General features: G+C 36.5%; 1 protein-coding gene across 9 annotated transcripts in view; it reads right to left on the bottom strand.

The window, feature by feature from the left end:
• Positions 1-25,170, bottom strand: part of kiaa1109 (KIAA1109 ortholog) — a 388,609-nt gene that overhangs the window by 224,449 nt on the left and 138,990 nt on the right. For 7 of the 9 annotated variants that reach the window (XM_039751239.1, XM_039751244.1, XM_039751240.1 and 4 more), the window contains exons 19-21: positions 22,846-22,952; positions 15,218-15,390; positions 9,486-9,716 (exon numbers count right to left, since the gene is read on the bottom strand). In XM_039751239.1, coding sequence (XP_039607173.1) covers positions 9,486-9,716; positions 15,218-15,390; positions 22,846-22,952 — 511 coding nt within the window. The remainder of the gene's footprint in view (positions 1-9,485; positions 9,717-15,217; positions 15,391-22,845; positions 22,953-25,170) is intronic. The other 2 variants (XM_039751238.1, XM_039751246.1) reach the window with 1 other exon arrangement.

Below are 25,170 nucleotides of genomic sequence, written 5' to 3' on the forward strand. Positions count from 1 at the left end.
GGATCCAATACTACATCTGATGCTACAAATGGTACTGTTCTATGTATGAGAATTCCCACCCCTCTAGTTTTCTTTGTAAAACTAGAATGGAACATTTGGCCAGTCCAGTCTTTTGCAGCGGAACTGATCCTTACTTAGTAAGTGGGTTTCCTGTAAAAATACTATTTTAGCATTTAGACCTGTTAGGTGAGAAAGTACTTTCTTTCTCTTTAATTCGTGATTCAGGCCTTTAACATTCCAGCTTACGAAGTTAACTGTCCCATCATGGAGACACTGATTCTGAGTTTTTGGTGTCATATTATAGTCTTAACTGGAAGTGAAATAGTTTAGGTCTTAATTTCCTATTCCCCCAAGAGTTGTTGCCATGCAGCTTATTATTACGTTGATAGTTATAATTATAAAGATTGAGATGATAGATTAGATATAGATCAAGCCTGCTCTCTTTCTCTTTCCCCCTTAACCCCCACCCTCCCTTTTGCCTCCCCAGGTGAGGCTAAAACCCACTTCATGCAGTCCCAGTCCTCTGACATACCCAGAGACAGAGCACGTCCAAAGCACATCAAGCCCCCATGCAGTGGCGCTTTAAGGTTAAAAGATAGAGATATCTGTTACCAATATAGTCTTTAAAAGAGGAAAAAAAAAAAAAAGAAAAGAATTTTGCACTTAATATATATATATATATATATATATATATATATATATATATATATATATATACACATACATACACATATACATATTTTGCGGATACAGGAGGCGTATTTGACATTGGCTTGCCGTAGCAGCTGTTTAATATTATAGAAGCGGCGCGTTTGATAGCTGTTGCTGGAGAAGTCAGGGAAGACGCGAATGTGGCAATCTTCATATATAATATCTTCCTTTTTTTTCCTGAGGAGTTCCATCACCTCTAACTTAAATGATAATCGTTCAAAACGAACTATAAAAGATCTTGGTCGGGGTCTGACGGTGTTTGATCGCGTCTGTGATATGCGCTGCTATCTCAGATTCTGCTTTAAAGTGCCCCGATTATTTTAGAAAAAGTTCAGTTCTTGAATTTCACGGGTTTAAACTTTCGATTCTCCGGCAAGCCTTCAATTCTGACATTATACCTTCTATTCCCATCTTCTAAAGCAGCCAGTCTGTCTCCAAGTTTTTCTCCGAGTTTTTTACATTCCGAACTGACATTTACTGCTATTTCCTCGGCACTGGCAGCTAGATGTTCGGCTATTTCGATCCGATTCGTGAATGTCTCACTAAGATGCTCCAATCGATCAGCAAGCGTGCTCAGTTTAGCTGAGTTTTTCTCAATCGCGCTCTTCAATTTTACCCAGCACCTGTCGAGTTCAAGTTGTACCTCTTGGCGCAGCCTTTCATTTGCCTGTTGGAATTCCTGTCGCAGCCTTTCATTTGCCTGTTGGATTTCCTGTCGAGACATTCATTGGCCTGTTTCATCTCCTGTTTTAATTCCTGTTTCAGTCTCTCAAGTGCCTTTGCCGTTGCTTTCTCATTAGCCTTCTCGCTTTTCTTTATATCTTGCGTGAGCTCAGCGAGCAGCACTTTCAGTTCAGATAGCTCAAATGTGCCTTCTTGTACCGTAGATGAAGCAGCAGACTCTGCTGAAGCGGTGTCCCGCTGCTCCAGTCCAGCGTAATTGCGTAACTGAAGCCGCGGACCTCCCGCCTTTCCAGTTTCAGGTAATCCTCTCCAATCGGCGAGCTATCCACATCTGCACTCACGATCGCACCTTCGCTCCCCTTTTCTCTCTCAGCCGGCGACGATGTAGCGGACCGTGGTCCCGAGGAGTCTGTACTTTCGCCCATCTGATCCAGGTCTGTCTCTGAGAGGCCGTATCTCGAACTAGGGCTTGCTGATCGCAGCTTGGATGTAGCTTTAGTCTTGATTCTTCGGCCCCCCTTCTTGTTGGCCATGTTTATATGTGTTTACATATACTGTAGCGGTCCCTCTCGGGTTGAATAAATACAGGATATCTCAGAATAATAAGCAAATAATATGAAAAATAGCACCACTGCTAGCGGAGCTCCACTTCAGACGTCCATCTCTCGCATCGGACGAGACCAAGTCTTAATTTCATCTCGCTTGCGATTTGTTTATCAATATTTGAACAAATTAGAAAATGTATGCATACTGTAACATTTAGGTATAGTTTTGAACTCAGTTAACTGATTTGAAGGTTGTAGTAATTAAATTATTTGTAGCATTTTTTTAGTTACTTCATCAAATAGTCAATTATCATATTTTTGTTTTTTAAATAAAAGGAAGATGAGAAAATAATGTCTATGAAAAACAAGTGTTATACCAACTAAATACTACCAAAGGTTCACAGTAAAATCTATAGTTGAAATATGATTATGGTGTTGCTCGTTCCTAAGGCAGGCATCTGAAACAATGTTGTTTTATGTTACATCTTTTATAATCATACCTCAATGTTTCTATATACTTTTGCTAACTAGAGATGATTGTAGAATAGGCAACCCAGGTTGAGCAGAACCAAACGCAGCCTTCTACTTCTTTAAATGATAACAGGACTAATCAAGGGTAGTACTGAATAAGGATTGTTTGCGTTGTACCTTAAAAGGTGAAAGCTGTAGAGCTCTAGTTTAGCTGAATCACTACAATACAGGTGCTGGTCATAAAATTAGAATATCATTACAAAGTTGATTTATTTCAGTGATTCCATTGAAAAAGTGAAACTTGTATATTAGATTCATTCATTACACACAGACTGATGTATTTCATATGTTTATTTCTTTTAATTTTGATGATTATAACTGATAACTAATGAAAGTCCCAAATTCAGTATCTCGGAAAATTAGAATATTGTGAAAAGGTTCAATATTGAAGACACCTGATGCCGCACTCTAATCAGCTAATTACACCTGCAAAAGCCTTTAAATGGTCTCTCAGTCTAGTTCTGTAGGCTACACAATCATGGGGAAGACTGCTGACTTGACAGTTGTCCAAAAGACGACCATTGACACCTTGCACAAGGAGGGCAAGACACAAAAGGTCATTGCTAAAGAGGCTGGCTGTTCACAGAGCTCTGTGTCCAAGCACATTAATAGAGAGGCGAAGGAAAGGACAAGATGTGGTAGAAAAAGTGTACAAGCAATAGGGATAACCGCACCCTGGAGAGGATTGTGAAACAAAACCCATTCAAAACTGTGGGGGAGATTCACAAAGAGTGGAGTGCAGCTGGAGTCAGTGCTTCAAGAACCACCACGCACAGACGTATGCAAGACATGGGTTTCAGCTGTTGCATTCCTTGTGTCAAGCAACTCTTGAACAAGAGACAGCGTCAGAAGCGTCTTGCCTGGGCTAAAGACAAAAAGGACTGGACTGCTGCTGAGTGGTCCAAAGTTATGTTCTCCGATGAAAGTAAATTTTGCATTTCCTTTGGAAACCAGAGTCTGGAGGAAGAGAGGAGAGACACAGCATCCACGTTGCTTGAGGTCCATTGTAAAGTTTCCACAGTCAGTGATGGTTTGGGGTGCCATGTCATCTGCTGGTGTTGGTCCATTGTTTTTTCTGAGGTCCAAGGTCAACGCAGCAGTCTACCAGGAAGTTTTAGAGCACTTCATGCTTCCTGCTGCTGACGAACTTTATGGAGATGCAGATTTCATTTTCCAACAGGACCTGGCACCTGCACACTGTGCCAAAGCTACCATCACCTGGTTTAAGGACCATGGTATCCCTGTTCTTCATTGGCCAGCAAACTTGCCTGACCTTAACCCCATAGAAATACGCCAGACCCAACAATTCAGAAGAGCTGAAGGCCACTATCAGCGCAACATGGGCTCTCATAACACCTGAGCAGTGCCACAGACTGATTGACTCCATGCCATAACGCATTGCTGCAGTAATCCATACTTTTCATGTTCATACCTTTCAGTTGGCCAACATTTCTAAAAATCCTTTTTTTGCATTGGTCTTAATTGATATTCTAATTTTCTGAGATACTGAATTTGGGACTTTCATTAGTTGTCAGTTATAATCATCAAAATTAAAAGAAATAAACATTTGAAATACATCAGTCTGTGTGTAATGAATGAATCAAATATACACGTTTCACTTTTTGAATGGAATTACTGAAATAAATCAACTTTGTCATGATATTCTAATTTTATGACCAGCACCTGTATGTGTGAAGGTTGGAACACTCTTGTACTGTATTTTGAAATATAAACTAACAATCATTACCCTGTTAAGTAGACATTTAGTCTAGGGATGACAATCCAGTCGTATAGTTTATAAACTAATGCTAAAATACTGTAAAAGCTTAGTTTTCTCCAAGTGCAAGGCAATATATATGATGGGGAATTACTGAATTATATTTGGTAATTTAAACACATGCAAAGACATACAAATAAATTATTTAAAAATGAGAGCTAATTATGTAGCTCATATAAATCCCTGAGATTACATCATCTTTCAATGCACTTTGCAATGCACTTATGAAACTGTGGAAAATCTATAGTACAAATGCAAATTGTTCAAAATAAACAAATTAATTATATTCACTCAAGTCTCCTAAACTACAGCTTGACCTGTTTGATTATATCCAGTGAATTGACTTGACTTGTATCAAGCTTACATGAGACTGGCATATGTAAAATTGTTGGGCATATCATATTTAGCAACTGAGTGGCAAACCTTCCAGCATTGTTATGCTGGCCCGTTTTTGTGACAGCCAACAGAGTGCTCAATGATGGAGTCAGCACTGTACAAAGGGTTAACTAGTATAGACTTCAGCAGCAATCTCTAACCTTTTTTTTTTTTTTCTTTTTTCATTCTGTTGTAGTACATTGTAGTGTGCAGCCGGGGCCTTGCACGACCGGCATGCCGCCACGCTGGAAAAACCAGAGGTGCAAGTGTGTCCAGAACATTACCTCCCTGGAACACTAGGTGGCAGCCCCCCTGGGTTGCAGTGGTGCCTCAGACTCCTGCAGGGCTCCATGGGAGTTGGAGTTTGGTGCAACCCTGTTGGGATCCGTGGGTATTGCCGGGGGTGCTGCAACAGGATCTGCTAAGGCCTTGTCACTACCCGATCTGCGATGCCTGCCTGATTTGCGGGCACATGCACACAAAGACCACCCAAGCCGCACTCGCATGCGCAGAGCTTTACCATCTGTCTGATCTGCGTTTTTTTACTTTGCGACATGAGTCCCCATCTGAGTTGTCTCGTACATGTGCTCTCTGCTTAATTAAAATTTATTTCACGACGCTGCCCGATTTGTACTGCACATGTCTAATGTTTTACAACACATGTCACTCGTCAGGTCTGAATTGTACTTGTGAGTCATTTTTGTGTTGCTGTTTGTCTCTGTCTGTAAGTGGGCTTCTTACTGGAAAAGATGGCAACTTTTGAATTTTATAACATCTTGGAAGAATATTTGTCGCCTGAAAATTTTAACTCCAATCGAATGAAGAGGGAGCAAAATGAAATGCGATGTATGTCTGTGAACATTATAATGAATACGTATAGCTTTTTTTTAAGTACATCATATTGATGAAAAAGGCAGTAAGAATTTTCATTTTTAGTTGCAATAGGACATTCGTAATCTCGTGGTTTAAATGTGAAAGTCGCAGCATTTCCGTATTTGGGTTAATGGAGGTATTTAATTTATTTCATAACACTTTATTAGCATTTGGTGGTGTGTTTCTTTTAACATTTGTTCACATATTTTATCTTAAAGAGTGAATGACATGCTAATAATTAAACAAAACAATGAAATATAGGTGTCGAATTAGGAATAGAATTAGGAGTGCACGTTTGACACTCGACGGGTGTAAAGTGTGTCCTCCAAAGCCATCAGTATTTTTTTATTATGTTGATATCAGATTACATCAATACAATAGTTTTTCCATAATAAAGTTTGCAAATATATAATGATGAAGGCTAAATAACATACAAGAGTAGCAACAGCTATTACAAGAAAGCAAGATGTAGATAATAGCATTACAAATTGTTAATGAAGCAGATCAGAATCTCAAACGTTTCAATTATTTTAGTGTGTTTTCCGTTTTTAAAAGCTTTTTCTAGCATATTAATGCCCATACAGAAAGATGTAACAGAGGGTCTAACATTCTGAAATTTACACTTATGTATGTGGAAATTTATGAAGCAAGGAAACCACAGTTACTACATTTTCAAACATTTAGTCTTTAAAATTGTATACAGAAAAAGAACAAGAATTAAACAGTTAGATATTGGTTTGTTATTCAAGACAGTAACAGAAATAAATCTTTATAAAACATTTTGGAATACAAGCAGAAGTAAAAGAAATGTGAGAGGTGAATTCTATTCATTTGTACATAAACTACATTTTGGGTATATTTTAGTGTCATACATATGAATTAATTTGTTAGTTTGGTACTATTTATTCATAATTTTGAAATGGATTTCTTTAACCTTGTTTGGTAGAAAACATTCTATGACAGAAAACAGGCAATTTTAAAATGTATGATGTCCAAAGCCATCAGAGAAGTGTGGTGTGCGTCCCGATCTGATCAACCTATCAGGTAACACATCTGGTAAGTGTGAAACACGTGTCACGTACTCTTTGCATTATTTGACAGTAAACTACATAAAATTTATGATCTGCTTCTCGCAACTGTGAGGACCTGTGGCGGATGTTTGCCGACTGGCAGACCAACCATATGCATTACCTGGTAGGTAAACCACCCATACAATCAGATCGGGACTCAGACTACGAATGCTATGAATATTTTATATTAGAAATGGTATACTGTGTGTGTATAATTTTGTTTTTGACAAACGTTCACAGATATTTCACTTTTGTTCTTTTTAAACATACCATTTATTTATTCAATAAAAAATGTATGTAAAAGTATATTATATTTACTTTTTTTTAAGTTATAAAAATGAACTGGCTCTGTATCAATATGGGAGAATAAAACCATTTACATGAGATGAGTCTGCACACAAACAACTGTGTGTTATGTTGATTAAACTTGTAAGAAAGAATGTCACTGCCCTCTATCCACATGGTGTTAATCATAAACTGAACTACTTCATGCTGTTTAAATTCTGCTCAGTTACTGGAGAATATTTAATTTTACAGCTGTTAAATTCAGTTCACTTTTATTGTCTTAATAGGCAAGTTTGGTTTCTTGGGGGTTTTACAGAGACACCTTGAAACAACATTAAATACGCATCACTAACAACAAACGTATTACAAATATGAACTATAGCAGCAAGCAACTTACTGTAAAAAAAAAACATCAAACAGATTGATTCAAGTGATAACTACTCACTCACTTAGTTTAAGTCTACGGATGTAAAATTGAACTTCTTTGTAAGATTAATAGCTGTTGGAATAAATGAGGATTTGAACCGTTGCTTTATACTCTTGATTCCTTCAGCATCTGACCTGATTGCACAGCTGAGAATGAATGAAATAATTTTAACAAGTGGACTGTCACAGTTATCACTAAGGGGGACGGTCCGCACAATGCCATGCAACACAGTGTTAAAATGATTATTTCTATAAAAATGGTTGGATACATTAGGTTTTGTAAACCTGATGCCTTAAGACAAATGGAAATTTTATTAATAATAATTGAAATCTAAAGATATTTTTAAACAAACACAACTTGTCCATGGAAGGAAATTGCTAGAACAGATCAAAACGGAAAGGGGACTTTATATAATTTATTACACGATTGGAAAATAAAAACACTACATACTTGTATTTTATATAATACACACACACACACACACACACGTACACAGACAGTACCTGCCAAATAATACAAAGGATACACCACATGTGTTTCGCCCTAATTGGGGCTCATCAGGTGTGCACACCTATGCTTCCCCTTACGGCGATCGAACCTTGAACGTCAATATTACGCCACAAAAGCTGCTTCGTTTATTTTGCAGGATGAATATTTTCATTATGGTAAACTAATGTAGAACTAAAATGAATATACTGTAACATCAAGTTGTGAATCGGCATGCACAGTTCAGATCAGGCTGTGCCGTAAAGTGGATTTTTTTTTTTTTCCCATTTAGTGCATGCGGTGTGTGTCACTACCTGGTAACCTTTGCTGTCCCGATTCATCCTCGCATGCGTATTGAAGGGCTACAACATCGCACATTTTACGGTGCTGCCCAATCTGTTTAACGCATCCGTGAACACTTTACGGCATGTTACGCTTTCAATAAGCCTGCGCACGAGGATCGGGCAAGCACACAGATCAGGTAGTGTAGTGTATGGGGAGTTCTTCCACTACACACGGAAGTGCTGCTGGAAATAGCATATACCAATAACAACATTTATTTCTATAGTAGATTTTCATACAAAGAATAACTTTAAAAAATGTCAAAGAGGTAGTTACAAGAAAAGGAAAACCAATTATGTAAGAATAATAATGAATAAGAAACAAAAAAAGAAAAAAGGAGAAACCCATACAAGTTTATTTAATATTTATTTAATATCATATGTCAGCTCTCTACAGATAAGCATAATGATAAGGTCAAAAGAACAAACAAAAAAAATATACAAAAACAGGATGGAGAAAAAAAAAATACCACTCATCCCCCAATTCTTCCAAACATAAATGTGTTTAGCCTCTTTATTGTAATGTCAACAAGACACAAAATATTATCCCTACCACTAAAGCTATCTACTCTACTCTATTCTGAAGTGACAAAAGTTGGTTAAATAAAGTATACAGCATCGTTACTGAAACTGGAGGAAATTGAATACTTTACACAAAAGTTGATTCTGGGCTGAAAAGTAAAGACTGACTAAGACTTCTCAAACTTTTCAGCTTACAGTAAGTCATTCAGTTGTAATGTTATGAATTATATCTTTCAGTATCACATTAAGAAATGGAACTTTTTCCAAATGTATCCTCTATAATTTTTCAGTTTACAGAAAAGCCTGCTTTTAAAGAAAGGAGGAAAAACAGAAAACAACACATAATACACTTGCAAACTCACTTTTCAAACTTAATGACAGCACAGTGATTACCTTACATTAAAAAGTGACACAATCAATTCACTGGCACTACCACATAAATCTAAAATATGCTTCTGAGTTTTGTGTAACTAATGTGAAGTTGCATTCAAGTTAGCAGCCACATCTTGTGTTTTCCTTTTTTAAGTTCAAAACGCTTCTGTGTTAATAAGCAAGAATTGTCACTTAACACTTTTAACAATGACAAAGACGAAGTCTGAAAGCTGGGCTCTGAAAAGTTACAACATAAAACCTAAAAAAGGAGAATTACAGCCAACAATAAAACAACCAAAATAGAAATATAAAGTTAAGTCTGCTTATTAAAATTAAATCTCACATACAAAATGTGCAATAAGCTTTACTAAGCCAGACATCCAATGAAAATACTATCCACATGTTCTCAGTTGTCAAACAAAATGCAATCATCTACTGTGAACCAGTTTCTTTCACTCAATTTAATACCTTTTAAATTTGACTTACCACTGGGAGTCGGCCATGCACTTTATATAAATTAATGAGCACAGTGATATCCCATGGGCGAAGTGAGAGAGGATGGATCTGCTTGCCTCCATGCTCATTATCCTTCTTGTCACTGTCCTCAACCCCTACCGCAGTCCATCCAGAACTAGATGAGGTGGAAAGTGATAGCACAGGGCTTGAAACTGCTTCTTCAAAATCAGTGTACATGTCATCTTCTCCAAAGTAGTTCTCCTAGTAAAGAAATTAAAATATAAACAGAAAAAAAAAGTTTTTTGAAAAAAGTTTGACACTTTGGAAGAAATATGAACACCATGAGTGTTACATATTATTAAACACAAAATGCTTACAATGTTGGTATCATTTTGTTTTGTCTATTGCTTTTAATCCATTAGACAGCTTTAACACTTTAATCCATTAAAAGAATAGCAATGTCTGAAAATTGGCAGAAAAATAACTCATTACTTTACTTATCTACTGTATTACTGATCTTTGTATACCTTTCATTATTTAACTTTATTATTCCAGGAAATCTAAAGTAATTAATCAGCTTGTCAGTAGGTGATGCTGTATTTATTTGAAACACTTTACTAGTAAATGAACTTTCTTTAACTCAGTGACTAATAAAATGTGCTAGGAGATCTCAGGAGATTTCCCATTGGACATCTGCTAGCTTCAGAAATTTGTGAATTGATTTATACAAATGTATACCATTTGTGTTCATAGTTTATTAACTCAGTCTATAAATATATAAATAGATAAAAAAGGAGTAAAATGGAGGTTAAAAATAGTCCAATAATTCATTTATTAAAACATTCTTTGTAATTCATAATATCCATTCCTAGCAGAATCAATCAGAAATATCACTATAAACTTGGGGAAAACTAATGTCAAGAAAATGTAGCTATAAAGATCAATCGAAACTGCATTATAGACATAGAGGGGGAATAAAAAATGTCAGAAAGCTGTTTTTCTTAAAATTAATTTGAGTAATTATTTAATTAAAATACAGTAAAATCTTTACTGAGTTTCTTTGCTACTACACTGTAACCAAGCTATAAAAGTGTAGGAAAAGGGGCAGTATATGAGTGTGTGCAAGGATAAAAATTCCCAGGCAGGCAAATGTCCTTTCAAACTCCATCCCAGTGCATTCCTTTCAGTGGTGCCTTTCATACAAGTTCATTGGAACACTGCTGCTTTGTGACTTATTTTTAGCCAATCAAATAATCTCTTTGTACAGCCTACAAATCCCTCTGCTGTTAAACTGCACCCATTAAAGCAAGCATATTGTGTTAGGCTGTAAGCATAACTCCGGCAGAAATAATAAATTCAAACTAAATCACTTTCTGTGCCTGAATTTATTTACCGTCTCAAAATGGTGCGAAGACCACTTGCAACCAACTTCAGGGGCACTATCACATGTAAATAGCTTCATCCACCATACTACAAACTAAAATCACATAAATTCCTAAAGGACACATTATTTGGAATTCATAATATTCATTCCACATTTGGTTTTGGCATTTAATATTAGCAGAATCGATCAGAAATATCACCATAAACATGGAGAAAATTAATGTCAATAAAGTGTAGGTATAAAGGTCAAACCAAACTGCACTTTACACATTAAATAAAAAATAAAATAAAGTACAATCTTTACTGAGGATGAGTGGCTTCAGTAAGTTTCTTTGCTACTATATTGTACCCAAGCTATAGAGAATGTGGGAAAAGGGGCAGTATATGAGATTGTGTATATGTGTGTAAATATACAGTATATTATTTTTATTATATAGTCCCAGGACTTGATTAAGGAAGAAAAGATGGAAGCCATGAAAAAAATCCCTGAATAAATTAAAGATGAAGAAGTTTGCAAATGAGGAGCACATTTCAACATTAGATTGGTAAGAGAGAGATTTGCAGGACCCCTTGCATCATGGAGTACAGCCTTACAAAATAACCAACCTCAGATGAGCTTCTTTTCTTCCATTAGTATAGAAGAACATTTTACAGTGAAAGAATTTGATTTTGGAATGTGTGCCAGCTGGCACTCACAAGGCTAATGATTTACTGGCACAAGACAAGTTACAAACTAACTTAAAGGATATTTTGTGTATTAATCAAGGTGATTTTTATGTTGTAGGTGTTGTATGTTTGTTTTTGTTGTCAAAATAGTCAATATAACTGATCTGACATAGCCTTATGAGTGGTGTGTTTGATAAGAAAAAATCAGGACCAAGTACAGTAAACCCCAACACCCTGTTATAAACAAATTAAACTCTTTCACTAGGATAGATTTACCTGATTTACAAAAATAATATCTCAATTAAAACCCTCCACCTGCGTCCTTGACCCGATACCAACAAGGTTTTTCAAAGAAGTATCAGGCGTGCTAATTGATAATGTTCTTGACATAGTAAATTCGTCACTAGATACTGGGGTCTTCCCAGACTGTCTTAAGACTGCTGTAGTTAAACCCCTACTTAAGAAACATAATCTTGACCCCTCAGCTCTTGAAAATTTTAGACCCATCTCTAACTTGCCCTTCTTAAGTAAAGTTCTAGAGAAGGCAGTCATTATGCAGTTAAATGACCACCTAAATAAACATGCTATTCTTGATAAATTTCAGTCAGGTTTTAGAACAAATCACAGCACAGAAACGGCACTCGTTAAAGTAATAAATGACTTGGGTAAATGCAGACAGAGGCCATTTATCTGTTCTCATCCTCTTAGATCTGAGTGCTGCATTTGACACCATTGATCACAACATTCTTAGAAATCGCCTTAGTCAATGGGTGGGCCTCTCTGGCAGTGTCTTAAATTGGTTTGAATCCTACCTGACAGGGAGAAAATATTTTGTTAGTTGTGGGAATTACAACTCGAAGACACATGATATCCAATATGGTGTTCCACAAGGCTCTATCCTGGGTCGCTGTTATTCTCAATCTACATGCTTCCGTTAGGTCAGATTATCTCAGGGCACAACGTGAGCTACCACAGCTATGCTGATGACACACAGCTGTACTTATCAATAGCACCTGATGACCCGATTCTATTGATTCACTAACACAATGTCTGACTAGTATCTCAGAATGGATGAATAGTAATTTTCTCAAGTTAAATAAAGAGAAAACTGAAATTTTAGTGATCAGCAATAATGGATACAATGAAGCTATTAGAAATAAACTGGATACATTAGGATTAAAAGTCAAGACGGAGGTAAAAAGCTTAGGGGTGATTGTTGACTGTAATCTGAATTTTAAATCACATATTAATCAGATCATTAGGACAGCATTTTTCACTTAAGAAACATAAGTAAAGTTAGACCTCTTTTATCACTGAAAGATGCTGAGAAATTAGTTCACGCGTTTGTTTTCAGTCGACTAGATTACTGTAACGCACTCCTCTCAGGACTACCCAAAAAAGATATAAATCGTTTGCAACTAGTGCAGAATGCAGCTGCTAGAATCCTAACTAGGAAAAGAAAATCCGAACACATTTCTCCAGTTTTGATGTCACTACACTGGTTACCTGTGTCATTCAGAATTGACTTTAAAATTCTGCTTATGGTTTATAAAGCCTTGAATAATCTAGCCCCATCTTATATATCGGAATGTCTGACACCTTATATTCCAAATCGTAACCTCAGATCCTCAAATGAGTGTCTCCTTAGAATTCCAAGAACAAAACTTAAAAGAAGTGGTGAGGCTGCCTTCTGCTGTTATGCACCTAAAATCTGGAATAGCCTGCCAATAGGAATTCGCCAGGCTGATACAGTAGAGCACTTTAAAACACTGCTGAAAACACATTACTTTAACATGGCCTTTTTATAACTTCATTTTAATCGTAATTTAACTTAATCCTGATACTCTATGTTCAATTCATCATAACAACTATTCATGGTGGCTCTAAAATCGGTACTGACCCCTACTCTCTTTTCTGTTTCTTTTTCCGGTTTCTTTGTGGTGGTGGCCTGCGCCACCTCCACCTACTCAAAGCTTCATGATGCTCCAACAATGATGGACGGATTAAAAGGAAGAAGTCTACGTGACCATCATCATCATCAAGCCCTTCCGTGAGAACCCTAAATCCAAAGAGGACTGTTTCATTTATGTTAGGTAGAATGCCCAGAGGGGACTGGGCGGTCTCATGGTCTGGAATCCCTACAGATTTTATTTTTTCTCCAGCCGTCTGGAGTTTTTTTTGTTTTTTCTGTCCCCCCTGGCCATTGAACCTTACTCTTATTCGATGTTAATGTTGATTTATTTTTTTATAATTATGTCTTTCATTTTTCTATTCTTTAATATGTAAAGCACTTTGAGCTACTGTTTGTATGAAAATGTGCTATATAAATAAATGTTGTTGTTGTTGTTGAAGGGCTTTCAAAACAATAAATGTTTTGACCATGTACATAGTTAGGTCATTGAAGTCAGTCACTACAAGTAAAGGTAGGTAAGAAGTGGTTAAAACACGTGCATGTATGACATCTCCAGTGTTAATGGCACTACACTGGTTACCTGTGTCATTCAGGATTGACTTTAAAATTCTTCTTATGGTTTATAAAGCCTTAAATAATCTAGCCCCATTTTATATATTGGAATGTCTGACACCTTATATTCCAAATCGTAATCTTAGATCCTCAAATGAGTGTCTCCTTAGAATTCCAAGAACAAAACTTAAAAAGAAGTGGTGAGGCGGCCTTCTGCTGCTATACACCTAAAATCTGGAATAGCCTGCCAATAGGAATTCGCCAGGCTAGTACAGTAGAGCACTTTAAAACATTGCTGAAAACATATTACTTTAACATGGCCTAACATAATCCTGATACTCTGTATGTTCAATTCTTCATAATAACTATTCATGGTGGCTCTAAAATCCGTACTGACCCTTACTCTCTTTTCTGTTTCTTTTTCCGGTTTCTTTGTGGTGGTGGCCTACGCCACCTCCACCTACTCAAAGCACCATGATGCTCCAACAATAATGGATGGATTAAAAGGCAGAAGTCTACGTGACCATCATCATCAAGTTCTTCCATGAGAACCCTAAATCCAAAGAGGACTGTTTCATTTATGTTAGGTAGAATGCCCAGAGGGGACTAGGCAGTCTAATGGTCTGGAATCTCTAAAGATTTTATTTTTTTCTCCAGCCGTCTGGAGTTTGTTTTTTTTTTTGTTTTTTCTGTCCACCCTGACCATTGGACCTTGCTCTTATTCTATGTTAATTAATGTTGACTTATTTTATTTTTTTATTGTGTCTTTTATTTTTCTATTCTTTATTATGTAAAGCACTTTGAGCTACTGTTTGTATGAAAATGTGCTATATAAATAAATGTTGTTGTTGTATTTCTGATACAGCTTTCATGCATGATAGAAAAAAAAACTATTCGAAATGCAAATTATGACTTCTGGGACAAAAGTATGTCAAAGGGACAACATTTGCAAGTTTATTCAAAAGGAATTAACTGTACATTATAAATATAACATAAGGAAGGAAGGATTTGTTAAAGTTTACAAGCACAAACTATTATCTGCATTTTCTTAAGGATCAGATGAAAACAAGTCATGCAGTATGACAGCTATGTAAAATCATGAAATTTGCACTTTACTAAGTCAATCATATTTAATGGTAATTACAAGAATTAATACCTTACACCACAAATTATTTTCTTAATTTATTAGCTTTTTAATATATGTGAGTAATACATAAAGCAAAGAAATGTGTAAAATTGTACCACATACCTTTATACAAAGGAGTGCCTTCAACATAGGTCCATAAAATATCATTTGAGAGTCTGGAGAAAGTTCCAGATCAACATGAAGTCTATCTGGCGTAAGTTCTGATGGATCAACAGCAGATTTGTTAGGTTGTATTAAAGTTGGAGATAGCAGGGAGTCATCCATTTCAGATACTGCTGAAATAAATAAAATAAAAGCAAATGTATTTCAACCACCAGTAACATAAAATTGAGCATATGTAGTTTGAAGATGTTGCATTACCAATCCTTTTAAAATATAACAAAAGCTCGTCTATCGATAACTATACCTTACTTTTTCATTGATTTTCTAAGTTATTGAAATACAAAATCTAAAAAAAAAATGCAATTATCTATTTTATTTTTTGTAAAAATATACAGTAAACCCTGACCACTCAAAAATGCTAAAGTGTGATATATTTTCAGTTTTGAAATATTATATTCATAAATTAATCATCTTTGTATTAAAAAATATAATAATCTCCCAAGGAAATATATTCCATCATATGAATTTAAAGAAACACACTGAGTATTTATTCTAACTAATGTTAGAATAATTTTATTACTACGGTACCTTGATTAACACTATGTTAGTACTCCTGAGATCAATGTTGTGGTACAACTAATAAAATCAAAGTGTATATAATAAATATTGATATTCTAAATGCTATAATGAAATATTCAAGGGACACAAAACAAAAAATTAAATATGATTAAAGTAGTGGCTATTTTACTAACATGGAAACTCATTTTAAAACTGGATTTGTGTTGATATCGCAAACCATTTTTAAATTTGGTTTTTGGACTATTCTTTCAAGCTCTGCTCTTGAAATTGACCAAAGTAGTTAAAGAAATGTAGCACTGTGATTAACAGGGTACTTAATGTCAATATTAAATTCCAAAAAAATGTTTTTATAATAATGGTTTATTTAAAAAATGACCATTGCAAGTCTATTGTATATGTTTCACTCATTTTCATTTATATTCACAGGTGACAGAGCACTGCCAAGACTATAATCTTCAACACAGGAAAAAGAATAGAAGATTGCTATAGTACAATTACACAGGCTCATAACATCCACTTAACACAAGCCACACATTTGAATATTATTACTTCTTCAGTTTCAACATGAAAAAAAAACATAATTAAACACAGTTCTAACTACTATCAGAAAACTATTCATGTCGACATTTGATTTACAAGGACTACTACACAAAAGTGATTATATGTTAAAAGAGTTTGCATGGAATTTGAGGGGAAAAAAAGAAGTTAAACAGGAAACACTGTTGAAATATGGTGGTCCCTGTACTTTTTGCAAAACACAGTACCCCGGATCACTCTGGCAAGAGTACCACCATCTCATTTGTGCCCTAATGGTGTGATTGATTCTTTTGCGATGAATACAATCAGTAGGCCTCTGCAATGTACTTTACTGTCAGCAGACCAACAAGGATCTTTTCCAGTTGGTCATGCCATGTAGCTACAAGCAATGATTTTGGAAGAAGGACCCAAAGCCCAATTACATGGCCTGCACCTTGAACCAACAATATTTCTTTCATTAAGAACTGTTGGGTATTCCACTACCCTACTACCTGATCATCATTGTTAGCTGGATCACATGTTTGTATGCCTGCAAATATTGTTTGAGTGAGATTTATAGATCTCAGTATTACTGTGTATTTAAGTAGATGTGTGCGTCCAACTGTGGCATCATTGAACACTTTTTATATACTTTTCTAATACAGTATTACAGTATAGCTGTAAATCTGTATAAATTTTCTTGAGCTGCTCTTGAAGAAAATTCTATAAAGATAAACTCAATTTTAATTCAGTATTTTTTGGTAATGATTTCATTTATGATTTTCTTTTTAATTTATTACAATTCACTGCTCAGATTTGCCTCAGCAGGTCATTCCTCTCAATCACACTTCTCCAGATATCTCTATCTATTTCCATTGTTAGGACACAACGACAACAGTGCTAGTAGATAGTACCCTTTCAAGCACCAAATTCAGCCTCTCTAAAAAGAGGAAAAATTTTAATGGCTCTTTGATTAAAACACAAAGTCAAAGTGTACTGTCTATTCCTACACCAAGGGACCCTCTTGTTCACCAAAACCAACATCAGCTATACAATGCCTAGCTTAGGGCATGTCATAATCCACATACAGTGGAACCTCGGGTCACGAACATCTCGGAATACATACAAATCAGTTTACGACCAAAAAGTTCGCCAAACTTTTGCATCTGTTCACGACCACACACTTGGGTGACGAACAAGCCAGTTTCCCTTCCGGTTCATACGAACCGATGATTTCCATACATCTTTAGTCTCTTCCCATACATTGTTCTCGGTCAGACGTGCGTGCATTTACTGTGAACTCTTTGTGCTCTATTTCACATGCTTTTGAATAAATTTTTCAATTAACCATGGCCTCTAAGCAAGTGAAGAGTGGTAGTGTTGGTGAGAAGAAAGGTTCGAAGAAAACTGAAATTAAATTAAAGAAAGAAATTATTAAAAAGTATGAGCGTGGCGTTCATGGTACTGATCTTGCCACCGAATACAAGAAGTCAAAATCTACGATTTTGATTATTCTAAAGCATAAAGAGGCCATTAAGGCAGCTGATGTTGCAAAGGGAGTTACAGTGTTAACCAAGCAGAGGCCTCAAATGCTGGAAGAGGTGGAAAAACTGTTGCTAGTGTGGTTGAACGAAAAGCAACTTGCAGGGGATTGCATAAGTGAGGCAACGTTATGCGAGAAAGCCAGGAAGATTCATGGCGATTTGCCTCAAGGTTAGTTTTTGTATAAATTAAGGATTTTTCAAATTTTTATTTTTTTCCCTGTGCTTAAATATTATTAAAAAAAAGCATTTACAGCGAGCGGTTCGTAAGGCTATAGCGTGAACTCTTGCAATGTTAGTTTTCTCTGTTGTTCAAGGTTTTTCACAGCAGTTCTCAAGACTGTAGCGTGAACTCTTGCAGTGTTAAGTTTTCTCTCTTCAAGGTTTTCTCAGTGTTATTCAATGCTTTTACATTTAGTTTACTATTACACTGTGTATTCTATGGTATAATCAACTATTTATATGTGCTTAAAAATCTTAAAAAAAAATATTTACATACAGTTCGTATGGTCTGGAACGGTTTAATTGTATTGACATACAATCCTATGGGGGAAATTAGTTCTGTTCACGACCAAATTGGGTTGCGACCAGAGTTCTGGAACGAATTACGGTTGTGACCCGAGGTTCTACTGTATGGGCTTCTCCCATTTTGAGTGCAGTAGTGAGCCTGACAATAACTAGCTAGTATTTTTCAACTTTCTTTCTGCATATGTGCCAAATCTCTCAACACCAGAGAAATTATACTTAATGTTGTAAATGAACCAGTTTCCAGTGCCAAAGACTATCATGTTTAGGTCTAAGGATCCTTCCTACGCCTCCCTGTTACCTAGCTATAATTGTATCCGACCCGTATGCTTCATCTTATGGTAGATGAGCTCACAAGACAGATCCACAAGTCTTTTCTGGACTAAGACCAACTGTATGTGGAACACCCAGTCATCTGGTCCTCTGGACACATGGGTAAAGAAAAGTGATGTGCTGTCAACTGATCAGCACTTTGTGAGAGCTGCACCAAACTGAAGGAACACTTGTTAGGCGGACCAATAGTTGCCTATGTTCGTGTCAAGTTTAACTCAGACCTACTGAAAATATTCTACATTTCAGGAACTCATAAACCACTGTCAGGAACATATATTCTGAATGAACCCTGTTCAAGAATTAAGCAGTATAGGCAAGACAGAGGAGCTGGGGGCAGAAGGTTGTTGATGACTATCAGGGCAATAACCCTAGAAGCTAGTGTCCACTGTTGGACACCAGCAGAAAGAGAAGCTGTCAAGTGGAAGAAAGAGATCTTACATTGTTTTGAGCAGAAAGGTCTCCACATTTGATTAAGAGTAACAGCAGCCCAAAATGGTAGTTATAGCATTAACTGAAAAAAGCAGGTGTATGAACTGAATGTGGTAAGGCCATGTAGGATGACATGTGGATGTGTGAACCTTTCAATGGACTGGCACATTTATCCAGGAATATCTCCTACTTTACACTCAAGTGCTGCTGGATGGACTACAGCCCTCTGTAACCCTGAATTTGACTTAACAGTTTGAACAATGTATGACCGTTGTACATATTTACATGGAATCCATTCTAATAATATGATTTTACTAGCAAAATACCCGCGCTTCGCAGCAGCGAAGTACTGCCTTAAAATTTTTATTAAGAAGAAAATTAAACCTTTTTAAACTAAGTGAAAATATACCAATAATTATTTGTTATGGATCTCTTTGTATACCATATTGTGAGTTCGGCCCTCTGGTTGTAATATGACCAAGCTGTACGCTGAGCTTACTCTTGAGCATGCAACGTACAATCTTGCCTCAAATCTCACAGCTTGGATTGCTGCTATAATAATCGGTTTGAGTTTCATGGTTTGTTTCAATTACGACAGTATTTGTAGGACTTCTGTTGAACAGACATTAGGCATCTGTCAAGATTTGTAAGTATACATCCGGTTTCATTGATAACTTCACATCCAGCTTCTGAGAGTTTAAACATTCATAAACATCAAATTATCCACTACTGAAATCGTCAGCTGTGAATCTAAGATGTTTAAGAGACATTGGCGGTTGTCGAAAGGTGTAAAATATTTCGCCATTTCGGTACACTTGAAAGCGACAACCGAACAATTCAGCGGCAGCCATCAACTCGCATGCAGATCCATAGGTGAAGGGCTTAAGCATTTCACTCTTATAGTGCTCCTGTGTAGTATAATTATCTCCTGTACCGTCATCAGTCCACACCTTAAACCTGTCCCAGTTATTCCATACATAAGACACAATGGTCCTCCAGATATCAAGAGTGAGCCTAATATGGCCGTGCAATATGTAACAATGAGAATGGAAAAGGTAGGTGCCATCTCCGGGCATGGAAACCACTCGGTAAGTAACAGTTCTTTGATCGATGGTGATCACCTCGATAGACATGTTAATGGAGGTACGGTTGGAACGATAAAGGAAATGGGTACCTGAACAATGTAAATTAAGTCTAAAATACTTACATAATAACTATAATCGTAATAAATGAACAATAAAACAGTGGAGAAGCCGTGAATTAAATAAAAAGGCTGTAGTTATCAGCAGGGAGACATGAATCCCGTGGCGAAGCAAGGAAGGGAATGTAGAGACTGGAGCGACGGACGGCCTTATATAGGCAGGCAGCCAACAACGTGGGAGGCATTGGGATGGGGGACCCAACGCCACCTCACACAGTGACCGAGCTGCAGGCTATTTACGTATATACTGTATGTACGTAAGTAGGATTCAGTTTGCGTTGGGAACCCGCGTACCAAATTTCTTGAAGATGGGCCCATAAGTAACAAAGACCATTGAAAAGTTCAATATGGCGGCCGACAGTGGCATCATACCACCGAAATAAGTACGTACATTGGTTTCGGTTAGCGCAGGGAAGCCGCCTACCAAATTTCGTGAAGATGGGGCCATAAATAAGAAAGTTCAACATGGCGGAAATTGTCGACCGTTATGACCGTTATGCATAGAATTTCGAAATGAAACCTGCTTAACTTTTGTAAGTAAGCTGTAAGGAATGAGCCTGCCAAATTTCAGCCTTCTAACTACACGGGAAGTTGGAGAATTAGTGACGTTGGAAAGTTCAATATGGCGGACGACAGTGGCGTCATACCATCGAAATAAGTACGTACATCGGTTTTGGTTAGCGCAGGGAAGCCGCCTACCAAATTTTGTGAAGATGGGGCCATAAATAAGAAAGTTCAACATGGTGGACGTTGTCAACCGCTATCGGCCGTTATGATCACTACCTGTAGAATTTCGAAATGAAACCTGCTTAACTTTTGTAAGTAAGCTGTAAGGAATAAGCCTGCCAAATTTCAGCCTTCTACCTACACGGGAAGTTGGAGAATTGGTGAGTGAGTGAGTGAGTGAGTGAGTGAGTGAGTGAGTGAGTGAGTGAGTGAGTGAGTGAGTGAGTGAGTGAGTGAGTGAGTGAGTGAGTGAGTGAGTGAGTGAGGGCTTTGCCTTTTATTAGTACAGATTCAAAATTAGAATTGTAGTTCCACTTGTTTTTGAGATGTGATCTTATGTTTTCTTCTAGCCTTTCAGCAGTTTTTTTTTTATTATTATTTTTATTAATTTTATTGCAATCCATACAAATCAATCAAGTTTTTACAAAAAGAAAAATTGAGTTAAGTACAAATCGATCCCCACCCCTGAGAGAGAGAGAGCAAGGCAAATGGCGTGAAATTTAAGGCTTGTAAACATACCTGAATTAAAAAATTATCTGTGCTTTATGAGCTTGTTTTAAATTACGACTGATTAGATCCTGCCATGTTTTGACAAAAGTCTGTATGGATCCTCTAACTGAGTATTTGATTTTTTCCAATTCCAAATTGCTTTTCAGCAGTTTAATTAAAAATAATAATACTTTGCCAGTGACCATAAAACATTTGCTTTAGATTAACACACACTGTTGCAAGGTTAATTAAGGTATGATATGGTAAAGGGTTACCAAAGTCTGTCCAAAATCCCAGTTTTTGGAGTTAGAGAGTTGGCAGCCATTGTTAATTAGCTCATCTAACCAGTAAGCTATTATCATTTCAGAATGATTATCCATCAACCACTTTGCTTAGCTACAGTAGACTCAACAATTTCACCTTACTCCTTACTTGAAATCATTGTTTCTTAATAATTGTGCCAATCAAAACCACAAATGCAGGTTTACTATAGAGAACCTTCCCATTTCTTTGATGCTTTTCACCAGGTTAAAATGCTATTTATAGGGTGAAATGGTAAAAAAAAAAAAAATTACAAACACTGCAACAGCTATCGTTTTCAAAAAAGGAAAACATATGTCTAAATAATACTGATTTTGACGGTCTGTGTTTGGCAAAATGACAATAGGAAGGTTTCACTTATCTTAAGTTTCTAAATTATTACAAAACATTTTGCATTGCTGAAAAAGCTCCCATTTTCAGCTTAGCAGGAATTGTCATAATTTTTCTTTGGAAAAGACATGCAACTAATGGAGGCAAGGGTCCAAATTTTGATTAGGGCCACAGGAAGGCTAGATCTAGCATTGGCAAACTGTGGAAAAATGCAGCCTACCAGATAGCACCTCACTGAATTTAAGAAAGCTGCTATAAGTATTAATAGGAAAATCAAGACCTCCTTTTTAATATAAAAAGTGCCTAATAATGTCCAGGTGGTTTATATGCAGGAAAAAAAGCTAATGTTATGCAATTCATTCGCAGAGATTCTATACAAGTGGAAAAAGGCTGAAAATATCAATCATAAATCACAAAGAACAAACAAAAATAAAAACAGAGAGCTATCTCATAACGATACTTGGGGAGAAAAATAATCCTAATGACAAGAACTGACAGATTCTGCAAAATGAGAATATATATATTTCTTATTTGAAGAGCCACTATATACAAGTTTCAAATGTTTATCATTAACTACATATCTAAAGCCATCTCTGACTTCATAGAAAAGTTACTATTCAAATAAATAAGGTACTTACAGGACTGCTTTAAATGCTCATCAGCCTTCTGAGGGTAGATCGGATGCCAGGTATAGTCAATTGTAAGCATCAGACTTGGTACTGTCCAGCAATCAACCCAACCTGCCCTGTTAAATTAAATACAGAAGCTCTAATTAATGAGATAAACAGCTGTATTGTTACATATTTTCTTTGCATACAAATTTAAATTTATACTGTATATAGTAAATAATGTGATCAAGCTATTATGAAGACTTTACTCCAGCAACCATTTAACTTGCACACCTATGATCCTTTAAGATTTATTTGGCTACAAAATTACAGCTTTTCAGAATGACAACAGTTTGTACAAGCCAAAAATAAAAATTGTTTCATCTGTGAATACTAATAATATTTGTCTTTCAATGCCTTCAGTATCTTTTGTGACCACTTCTTGTGGCCTTTGAAACAGTAGATGAGAAGACATTAGTTAATTCCTGCAAAAGTGCTTGATGAAGTTGCTGGCAAATCACAGGCAGAGATTTGTGTCTCTAGTTGTCCAAGGCAGCACCAGCACATCTCAGAACAAAGTGTTTGTGTGCAGGGAACTGATCTCTCCATTGAATCAGTGTAATTGTGTTGGCTAGTGTTCCCCTTATAGACCAGGTTCAACTTCCCCTCATTGATGGCAAGATGAATATGGTGTGTTTTAAGGCTATGACAGATGATATTCTGTGTGGGGCAAGATGGACCTATCCATCACCATCCTGTCACTGGTATGGGCACTGAGCCATCTTGCAGTTTAAGCAGAAGTACCTATGGTAGATTTGCAACAATCTCTCACTCAACAATGACCACATCTTGGACATTCATTTATTCTGACAGCCTGCTGAGACCTTAAATACAGTTGGGAGTGTAGAGGCTTAATCCATGGTATCGAACGCATGACATGCCTGTCTGCAGTATAATAAGGACCTTCTCCCTTGCTTCTACTGAAGTCAGATGGATTATGGAATGTACAGAAAACAGACTGTGGGCTTTGCCTTGCTGTTAGCTAAATTTTGAACTTAGGCCTTTTACAAAAAATGCCCTGATTAGTCACTTGTTTAAGGCAGACTATAACTATAGCTTCTCACTGAAGAAAATACTACATTTCCCTTTTTTTCCTCCCATAAAAATATTCAGCTGTGGTCAAAATTACTTGCACCCTGATATTTTAGGTACTTCATGTAAGATATTTACAGAAATAATTGGAAATTTTGATCAGCAGAAATTTAAATATAATCCCCAAGTTACACTACAACAAAGATGTCTTTTCAACTTGCATGATTTTTTTTCCTAGCAAATAAAATGGAAAATAGGAGCCAGGCAGTAATATAGGCACCCATTACTAATACTTGGCTGCATAGCTTTGGTAGTGATGACAGCCTCCAAACATTTGCTGCAGCCATCTCTAAGCTTCTTGCACTTTTCTGATGGTAGTTTCTCCTACTCTTCAGTTGAAATTTGTTCTAGCTCTTTGAAGTTTACAGGATTTGTTTTACTAATTGAAGATTTCAGTTCTTTTCAATATGTGTAAGTTGCATTTAGTACAGAATTCACTGCTGGCAAATTTTAACAAATTTTTTTTTTTTTTTCCTTTTTAACAATTCTATTGTACTTTCAGATGGTTGCTCTGGGTCACTGTCCTGCTGAAGAACCCATGATCTTTAATCCATTTCTGTGGGTAGTATATTCTGCTCTAAATGCTCTTGTAATCCTCTGATTTCACGACTCCCTTAAAACATTCAAGCCCACAAAGGAAAGTGGCACCATAACATCATGAAACGTCCAACATACTGGAAGGATACACTTCTTTATACAGCAAGCTTCATTTCAGAGCCTACAAATAAATCACTTGTCAGCATTACCAAATTAATACACATTGGTTTCACAATGCCTTTTTACATTTGTCCTTCAATGGTGGCACCCTCCTTGTTTTTAGGTGAAACAGCCCTTATTTAATTTAGTGTGTAGCACAGGGAACTGGTTAAAACCATCATTCCATGAAACTCGAGGTCTGGTTGAGTGTTTAGCACCAACCTCCTAAGAGTTTCTTGATCAATTTTCCTCCTGTCAGTATAACATGGTGAAATGTGAAAGCAAGATTTTCATGGCCTGGAATGTAAATCTTGTATTTTTATGCTTGGTGTTAATGGTTCTACAATGGCTTGGTGTTAATACTTCAAAAATGGCTCTCTTATGTTCAGCATTGTCGATAAGGAACGGGGAATTAAAGTAAACTTTTAACGCATTAAAGACATCATTCATTGATTAAATTATATCATGTGAATACTGGCAATTTACTTCAGGTTCATCACTACAATG

The sequence above is a fragment of the Polypterus senegalus genome, chromosome 4 (assembly GCF_016835505.1).
Source record: "Polypterus senegalus isolate Bchr_013 chromosome 4, ASM1683550v1, whole genome shotgun sequence".
In the NCBI taxonomy this organism is placed as follows: Eukaryota; Metazoa; Chordata; class Cladistia; order Polypteriformes; family Polypteridae; genus Polypterus; species Polypterus senegalus.